This window comes from Pygoscelis adeliae, unplaced genomic scaffold (genome assembly GCF_000699105.1).
Source record: "Pygoscelis adeliae isolate BGI_AS28 unplaced genomic scaffold, ASM69910v1 Scaffold108, whole genome shotgun sequence".
Classification (NCBI taxonomy): domain Eukaryota; kingdom Metazoa; phylum Chordata; class Aves; order Sphenisciformes; family Spheniscidae; genus Pygoscelis; species Pygoscelis adeliae.
This window is the reverse complement of record NW_008825498.1, coordinates 3442812-3452823: the sequence shown is the minus strand read 5'-3', so window position 1 is coordinate 3452823 and position 10012 is coordinate 3442812. Positions and strand designations below refer to the sequence as shown.

General features: G+C 38.8%; 1 protein-coding gene across 17 annotated transcripts in view; it reads left to right on the top strand.

Annotated features, from left to right (window-relative positions):
* DTNA (dystrobrevin, alpha) overlaps positions 1-10012 on the top strand; it is a 223721-nt gene that overhangs the window by 110766 nt on the left and 102943 nt on the right. For 16 of the 17 annotated variants that reach the window (XM_009331409.1, XM_009331423.1, XM_009331418.1 and 13 more), the window contains one exon: positions 9354-9421. In XM_009331409.1, coding sequence (XP_009329684.1) covers positions 9355-9421 — 67 coding nt within the window. In that variant the 5' untranslated portion in view covers position 9354. Of the gene's footprint in view, positions 1-9336; positions 9422-10012 lie in introns of those variants that run through there. The other variant, XM_009331419.1, reaches the window with a different exon arrangement.

The following is a 10012-nucleotide window of genomic DNA, read 5'->3' as shown; positions in this document are numbered from 1 at the left end:
GTCCATTCATCTTCAGCTAAGTACTCGGTCAGCACAAAGGAATTCAAACATATGCTTTGAGTCCAGTGTGTGTGTAAAGGCTTTGCAGAATAAGGATAGGTTAAAAAAAGCTTTTGTTGAACTGGAGCCCATCTGAGTTTACCTTTCCTATGCATTCACCATAAGAAGACTGAGAAATGTTTGTATAGAATCATAGAACAGTTAGGGTTGGAAGGGACCTCTAAAGGTCATCTAGTCCAACCCCCTTGCCGTGGGCAGGGACATCTTCAACTAGATCAGGTTGCTCAGAGCCCTGTCCAACCTGACCTTGAATGTTTCCAGGGATGGGGCATCCACCACCTCTCTGGGCAACCTGTGCCAGTGCTTCACCACCCTCAGCGCAAAAAATTTCTTCCTTATATCTAGTCTAAGTCTACCCTCCTTGAGTTTAAAGCCATTCCCCCTTGTCCTATTGCAACAGGCCCTGCTAAAAAGTTTGTCCCCATCTGTCTCATAAGCCCCCTTTAAGTACTGAAAGGCCACAACAAGGTCTCACCAGAGCCTTCTGTTCTCTAGGCTGAACAACTCCAAATCTCTCAGCCTTTCGTCATAGGTACTGGCCTGTAATTTCTTGTCACTTAAATTTTTACAAATCTGGACATCTCATTGCTTGGATTTTTCTCTGCTGTTTCTTGAGTTATCACATGGTACTGCCAGCCTACCTGTTCTGTTTCTGTTGGATATAATGATTGTGTTGCTGTACTGCTTAGGTCATTATTCATGGGTATGCAGGCAGTCATGGAACGAGAATGTACAGACACTGATTTTAATCATTCTGACTTTGGAATAGTTAGTATCTTAACTGAATATCTTGAGGACTGAAGGCTTATAGCTAAGGCTGCCAAGTGAAATCATTTTAACAATGCACATGGAACTTGTTTTCCCACCACAGACTTAGAGACTTAGACGCATGTCCTTCAGTGTGATCTGGTACTTGAAAACAGAATTAAAAGGAACAAGTTGGCATCTGCTTTAAAAGAATCTTCAGCTGAATGCAGCCACCAAAATGATCAAGGTGTATCACTTTTACCCAAGCCTTCAGGCCGCTCACAGAAGGCATATGGCCAAGTAAAAAAGAGAAAATCTCCCATTTCCTTATTCCCTGACAATAGCTAATTGCTAAAAATGCCTTCTTCAGATATTAATTAGATCAGCCTGTACGCTGCTCTTACTTGCATTACAGATCTGATTTCTCTCTGCATGAGATTCATACAGACTCAGTAATCAAAGCTTTTTTTGTCTCAGAAGGTATACTTAACCCAGATATGCTCATAAATTCATTAATTCCCATCCTAGTGCCATTCTTTTGTCCTACTGCCCGCTCTCACTGAACTTTAAGACAAATTAACAGCCACCACTATGAAAGAATATATGTGAACAATTTCATCAGTGCCTCATCATTCTTTCATTTGTAATTTATTTTCCACCTTTCCCCCAATTAAATCTGGAGAGACTTGGATTTCCATGGGAATGTTTTTAAAGATTCTTATTTTAGCTGTGTTGTTTAAATATAATTTAGACTACTTTTTCATTAATCTATTTGTTATAATATTTCAGAAAATTAAAGAGTGGAAAAAGGCCAAAGGGGTCTATTTCAGGCGTAAAGGTGAAAAAGTTTAAATTCTTCTTGGGTCTCAGTTGAATAATGGAAAACTCTTCTTACATAATAAGGTTTTTTCAACTTCTCTAAATCAATGGCTATTCAATTAATTGTTTGGATGCTGAAACTTTTGATCAGGTAAGGTGACAAAAGCCAACAGCCTCTCTATTAACTGATTTGTTTGACTACCCAACAATACTTAATTTTAGTGAAAGATTTTCACAGTACACGCAAAGGAGCTCAATGATTTCAACTGCCTGGGAATGTATCTTCTCCCACAGCTACCATTTGGTTTATTTAGATGTTTTTATAATTCTAAGGAGATGATAGTACCTACTGTCCTACAGCAAATAATCATCAAATCCCTATGTACAAAAACTGACAGCTTGTATTATTAAAATTGGCAGAAGCCAGGAAATGCTTCCCAACACAATTGTATCACTGACAGCTTACTCAAGTGAATTTGGGTTTAATTATGGCAGCACAAGAACTGAAAGGTCCCTTTGACTAAGTAGGAGTTTAATTATATGTGAAATCCTGCAACCTCCTTTGTGTCTCTACAATGGCAAATAAAATGACCTGAGAGAAGACCAGAGTACCAAAGTGTCAGAGTATCAATTACATGCTTGCTGTGATAAAGTCCTTATAACTTTTTATCCCTTGAGTTTCATTACAGTTTTCCCTATGATTTATTCTTGGCCTAACCAACTGAAAGAAGTAGAGTTGCAAATTTGAGTGTTTAAAGGTGGTCAATACTTTATTGATCATGTTTTTTAGAAAAATAGTAAAAAAAAAACATATGTTGAAGGAAAAACTATAGTTTAGGTGAAATCTAGGTCCCTGATGAGGGCATGGGAAAACTCCATTAGCAGATTAACACATCAGACAAGCAGATTTGGTATTGTATATCATCAACTTTTGTGTCTGGGGTTTGGAGTTTTCTTCTTTTTCTGGCATGTGTTTTGAGTGTAACAAAAAAGAAGTGACTGTTAGTGGAGGTTATTTCTAACTACCCCTCAGCTGAACTAAGGCTCTGAACCATTGTGCATGTGTATAAAGGAAATCAATATCTGCTTTATTTGTTTCAAAATACTTAATAACACTTGGACGAAATATAATTTTAAAATAGCATTTGAATAGAACTTTGAAAAGCTGTATTTAAATCTCTACCAGTTAGCTAAAATCAATCCCTACTGTATATCAGAACTGTTTATCAGAAGCGATGGCAATGAAGCACTGGAGAAAAGTTTTTTGGAGCTGACCAAAATGATTTTATTGGATCATTTTATACTCTCAAAGGGTGAAAACATATTTGGAGCACTGAACGTTAGTTTTCTTTCCGTGTTTCATCCGATAGAGTAGTTTCTTGTAGTGCCAGGAAGGCTGACTCTAAAAGAGTCTTACAAGAGTAGGAAAAATATATCTAAGCAACTGGTTTTGTAAAGTTTCACGTATATATAGTAAGTCTCAAGTATTGGTTTTCTTAAATGTCTTTCATGTCTAGAGTAGTAAGACTCTCTGTTATACAAGAGAAGTCCTCCTTTGTGTTGCAGAGAAAAGCTGAAAATTATACTCTGCAAGCACCCAGAGAAAGCAGAAAACCAATGATTTTGGGATATATTTTGGCCTAGTTAATAACAGTTTGAATTCCTAAACTTGATAATGCCTAGCGCACATGGAAAATGACTGGTGTGGTTCCTTTGTTACCTGAAGCCAAACACTCACGGCATCCTCTGTTAAAATTCTGATTCTGTACAGTATTAAATATGAAATTAGTCTATTTTGTCTCTCATGTTTTCTATCTTCAAATTGCCCTTTCTCTCTTTAGTGATGAGCCTCTTCACAATTTGTTTTTTAGACCTCACAGATAAGATTCGCATAGCCTTCAGACTTCCTTGAAGACTGAGTGTTATGAAAATGAGTTGCAGTGGGTGCCTTATTAGGCATTTTTGACAGTTTTCTACTAAGGATACGAAGCTCCCAAAAGGGAAACTGATGCAAAATGTGTTGGAAAATTCTTTCTTAAAAACAAGAGACACATTTCGCTAAAGGAATAAATCAAGAGAGAATTTCACATTTTTTGTAATATTAAAATTGTAAAATATGGCAAAAATAAGAAGAGGCAGACTTGCTGAGGCTCATGTTGGAGATGAGCTTAGCAACAGCTTTTGTTTTCCTCCTTCACTGTAAATGCTCATCTAGATAAAATACAAACAAGCACTGTAAGTGCAATGCAATTATACCTAGCCTCAGGAAAGAGCATTGAACAATTTATTATAGTGCCAAAGATTAGTCCTGGAATGTAAAGCTGAGAGAGACCTATTAGGGACCTGCTTCATTAAAGGATGTGGAACAAGACATCCATAAGGCACCAGTAAGTCCATTAAGGGGAAGAGGGCTCTGAAATGGCCTTTCATGATTCTCGTTATTAACTTCAGGGATTGCTGAGGTTGGTGACTTTGCAAATAAGGTTTTAGCTAGCACTCACTGTCCCTTTTAACTCTATTCTCCAGTCCAAATTCCCTTTGAAATAAGCAGCCATAACTCTGCTCTAGTTAGCTGAGCAGCATCCACCTACCAGAATTTGGAGAAAATAGGAGAAGAAGAAAAACCTATGGAAAATCTCTCTCATATTGCTATGAATCCTGCATGAACAGCACTCCAAACCTAGCTGTTGACTACAGCTTTTAAGTTCCTCATAAAGTCACTGTAAGCTAGACCCTAGCAGGCTCTTTCATTTTCATAAATCAAAATTTCTGATCCTGGTAAATCCTGAAAAGGAATGGCAGTTTGTTATGTATGGAGGGCATTTTGATAAAACTGTCCCGAGCAATGATGGACAAGAAGCCTGTGCAGCTGAAAAATGTTACTGTTGTCTGCTCAAAGCTGGGTTTAAGTATTGGCCAGCTGCATAGAAAATAGCATCTGATTTGTCAACAGCATGAAAAATAGCCACTGAGAAACCAGCGCATTTCTCTGCATCCTAATGCTTCCAATTCCCAGAGATACCAAAGCGAATATCTAACATTTGACATTTCATGGAAGAAAAAAAATAGCTGTTTGTATCAGAAGTTGAAGATTTCCTCACTAGGGAAATACAGACTGCTCAGAATAAAGGATGCTTGAGCCTTGTTGGTATTTCCTACCAAACGTTGGTACTCTTTCCAAAAGTGATCTTGAGGTACTCATTGTTGGTTTTACCAGTCTTCTGGAGCAAAGCTTCCAGCTAGAAGTTGTGTCGCAGAACGCTTCAGAGCCGCAGCGAGCACGACTGGACAAGACTTGGGCAGAGACGGGTGTTTCTCTTTTTCCTCTGTGCCTGCTGCAATGGAAGAACCAACTTTTAGCCAGCCTGAAAGACCGTCAGGAATGTCACTGGTCAGGATTCAGAGCCTGTTGTCAAACGCACGGCTGCGTCACAGCCATCACATGGGATTTGGTAAATTCTTCATGCCACAATTAATCAATTTCAGCAGGCGATTTTCCTTACTGATGTGCTTCCTGCCTCCCCGGGGCACTTCATCCGTCATGGATGAACGGGATGGGGATTTGTGGAAGTGTTACTGGGGTGGCTTTTCTCAGAGCCATCAAACTGTGTGTGTGCGTGTGGTCAGGTCAGGAATTTTTGACAGTCTCCTGGGAAGTGCATGGAACTCTCCAGAGGGGAGCTCCTTCTCCAGGTATACAGGCAATTATTCTTTTGATGTTTTTTTGGAGCTAATGATTTAATTGTGGCAGGCATTGCTTTTATCATGCGTAGAGATAGCTCAAGAAATGGAAATATACTAATTACAAGAAGGATGACTTAAAACAGGGGTTAATAAAATATGCTATTTACCCTATAAATACTAAAACAAGAAAAACACGTGTGAGAGAGATTATTACAGGACTCATAAATCAAAGCAGCACAACAACAAAGGAAAGAAAAATGAGGCATTCAGTTCTCATGTATATTATATGATATTCCCTCCCAGATTTTATAAACAAAGTATATTTAAAAAATAGACCAACTATGCTTCTGATACATGATAAGCATGAAGATGAAATTGTAATCAAAAGAGTTCAACTCAAACTAAATAATTTATTTATTATTTTCCTTCAAGCGCTACTAACGTCATAAAAGTTTTCAGCTTGAAACACTGGTATAAATGAAACATTCACGGTGTCTTTTTCAGAGGCTGGAAACCTTATGCTTGGAATGATTTCTGCTCTGGAATGTCTGTAATATATTGAAGCCTTAATACCTTGCTAATTGGTACCTTACTAATTAGCCCGTGACAAGAATTTTAATTAGATGCACAGTAGATGTTCTCCCTACCTGCAGTGGAGGAGCTATTTCCTGGGGAGAAAAGTGAAGGGAAAAAGATAGTGGAAGGTATCAATAAAAGACAAATATAATCTAATCCCTACTATGGGAAGAGTGTACATTAATTAATTTTTTCAAAATTATGTCTCTGATAATTTATTCTGGTTTGTAAAGTACATTAAAGTTCACTTTGTGATTTGCTCTTTTCCCCTGTAGAACAAATTGTATTTTTTTTTCTGTGACTTGACATGTGTTATAAGCAAAATGAGAAATATTGGAACATGACTGGAGTCAATTATGCTCACGGCCAGCCCCAGGGACTGAGCTGAGCGCATCCCAGGCTCAAAGCGTGAGTCGCTGTAATCTGAGTTAAAGAGCTGAGCTGCGTACCTGTGAGCTGGATCAAGGTGAACAAAGCTGAAAAGGGAGATGCCTAACACCCTTGAGCAATGGCATTAGTTGAGCCTGGCCTGTAGCACATTCTAGAGATAAAAATGCGTACAAAAAGCTTGGAAGACACAGTTGAGTGAATTCCTATCAATGGCGACTCAAAAATAACAATATTGATGAGCATCATCTATCATTTTTCTTCTATCAGGAAAAGATGCGAAGGAGGGATAGAAGATATCTATCTGAAAATACTGCCACCGCTAATGTTCTCATTAGCTTAATGGCATATATCCCATTGCAGAGGATTTTAGGATTGTCATTTGGGATGAAGGCTATTTTAAAATCTGCAAAGTATCTAGTGCAGTGAGAGTCTTAAAAATATAAATACAAAGTTGCTTCCCTCTCCAGGAAGCCTGAGTTGTGTGTGGATAAATATGAAGTTATTTGTCAGGCCTGGTAATCCCCATAAGCCCAGCAGTGGAAAGGGTGATTCAGTTTCAGCAGATAATGGGACAGTCTGAAAAATGATGATCAGGTCCAGGGAACATTTTATATAAGGAGATATAAACATCAGTAAAAGTAAGGGGAGGAGGAATTGCACAAAAGGGAAAACCAGTTAATGATTTTTACCCCACTGAAAGGACACTTTAGGAATGGGCTCTCTGGAGGAAGTGGAGAACTTGCTGTACTATTTGCATTATTTGAAAAATGCCTATTTTTATTTAATTTTGACTGGGCAAATTCTTCCGCATGGTGAATAAGGTCACAAGTGAGCCACATTCCAGTGAATGCACTGTAGATATTTAAAAGCAATGGCTAAGGAATATTTTTATCCAAGAGGCAGCCGGAGGGAAGGGAGAATAAAGTTGCACCCCCTTGTTTTTGATAAAGTTTGCAGCAATCACTTTGAGACAAGTGATTATTTCATGAATGTTAGAGAACATTGGTGGAATGAAAACAGCAAATTAATAAATGGAGAAAAATCTGTAAGATTTAAGTGTAAATTATATCAAGAAACTGAAAGAAGATGATGTAATCCTTGTGCAAAGATCAAAATAATCCAATCTCAGTCAATTAATATGAACAGTATGTAATCTGAACACCAGTTGCACATTGTTTGTAGAATAATTCTGAATACAGGAGAAGTCGGAGAAAATTATGATGGCCTGTGACCCACTCTACAAATAATAAAAGTTAATCTAAAATTGTATATTTGCTCTGAAGCGTTCACTCAACTGCCCTGCCTGGTAAAAGATACTATCTTTTCAAAGGGCTTTATTAACCGACCTGTCCTAAGAGATCTGGTCATTTACCATGGCAAATTTGTCTCCTACTATGAGTTCGATTAGAAACAGAAAAGGAGTGGGGAACTCAAACCGGGGTTAGTGGGATTACATAATTTTTCATCTTTTATAGGCAGAGATTTAAGGCTGATCCAGGTGCAAAAGATACTACTACTTGCTGTCTAATTAGGATGCAGGTTGGGTCTGGCGTATCTTGAGGTGCATCTCGTTTTGCAGGTAGGTGTGAGTCTTCCCTGACACCTCTAAGGTAGCAAGACACCAGCTACATCCAGATCCCAGGCTGTGTGGCCACTTCTGTAAAGCACTATACTGAAAGCTGTTATCTCTGCAGAAAGGCAGGGTATATTAGCTCAGACTTGATGCCATGCTACACACATCTGTATCACTCCTGGCCAAATTAGAGCATAAGGGTGAACTTGAATATCCCTGCAAACGGGCTGCAGTTGTACCCTTTGTCCAGTTCCTAGTGGGACTGCTGCTCACATCACAAAATGTCCACCATAGATAGCACTTTAGCAGAGCCTTTCTCAGTACTCTGAGAATTGAAAAGGCGGTTATAATGTACCACCACTTTATTTGAACAGTGCATTTTGGAAGGAAAAAAACCCCACACAACAAAACACCTCTTATGTGATTGCCTTTCTTTCTCCGAGAAATAAAAGGAAGCTGGTTTTCTATCCTGAGTCCTTTGGTGATGGCAGACTTCAGCATCCAGTACTTTTATCCTTCCTGTTATATACATATGTGGGTTTGCTATGGGATACGGTGGAATATTTTGGATTGCAGGCCTCTACGGAGCATCTCCTTTATATCCCAGGTGGTCCAATGTTATTTTACACAGTCTAGTTGAGATAAGGATGTAGATTAAAATGCAGGTCAGAAGCCCTAACCAGACTTGGCAGGGAGGAAAGGATATTGGTTTGCTAGAGTAATTACCTGTAGGAAGTGGTGATGCTGACACGGGTTTCATTTTTTGAGTGCTGCTCAAGATGTTTATCTTTGCTCTGAAGGCTTTAGTCTTTTATGGTTTGAATGCTGGCCGAGAAGGAAGCTGTCTCTTTTCTCTATGCTCTATCCAGCAGTAGTGCTCTTCAAAATATTCTGAAGATTTTTATATCTGAAAACTGAAGGAAAATATATTCTTACTTCTGAGCCTTTTACTGGAATTCATTTAATCAGAGACATACTGTCTTGAATTTGAATGAATATTTGGAGTGTATTTGCTTGAGTAAGTAGAGCATATCATGTTGTGGAGTAGAGATTTAGTTGCTGTTGTGTTATTTTTTTGTTTCCTCCACCCAGAATTGGTTGGAAAGCCATATTCTAAACTGTAAAATAATATCCGAATCTTTTATGATTTCTTCTCTCTTACATAATTTAAACTGAAGATTCATTATTTAAGAAAACCTAAAATGAATTTCAGAGCTTGTGTTATGTAAGTCAGCTAGTTACATCAAGCAGAAAAACTGAACATTGCCTTTGGGAGAGAGAGAGGGGGAAAACAAATGCTTGAAAGCAGAGTCTAGGGAATGGAGGACAATTTGGGGACCAGCTTCCCTGCAAACCATGCCATAGAGAGGCTGGCAAAAGGCACTGGGTACACATGGAGCACCCGTCAACCTCAAAGGTTCTCCGGGATCGATTATGGATGCTTATGTACGTATGTTCAGTCTGGGAATAATACTCAGTATTTTCACATGATTTTGTCTTCCAGAATGATTGAAGATTGTGGGAAAAGAGGAAATACCATGGCAGAAAGAAGGCAGCTGTTTGCAGAAATGCGTAAGTACTTCCTAGAAATGTTTCGCTGTGATAGACCAAGCCAGTTGCAATGCAGTGTCAGTAAAATTTATGCAAGCTTTCTACCTCAAGTAACTGATAGCTCCATTTCACAAATGGTTTAATGTCGTGGGACCAAAATTACAGGAAAATGGGCTGATTTGACCAAATAGCAGGAGAGGGGGATTTTCTAAATCAGATTTTGTGATTGTATTATTTTAATCAGTAGCTTCTCGAGACAAAAATGCTGCAATACACAGGTAGCAGTGAAGAGGGATAAAGGTCTCCAAAAAACTACATCTTTTAGTGGGGGTATCTGTAGTGGGTTGACCCCAGCCAGCTGCTAAGCACCCACACAACTGCTTACTTAATCCCCAACCAGCCCCCAGCGGGATGGGAGAGAATATAGGGAGAGCAAGAGCAAGAAAACTCATGGCTTGAGAGAAAGACAGTTGATTAAGTGACAGAAAGAGAGAAAAAAATGACAACAAAAACCAACAACAACAAGTGATGCAAAGGTGGTCACTCACCACCTCCCAAAAGCAGACTGATGCCCAGCCAGTCTCTGAGCAATGTCCACACTGGAAGACAAAA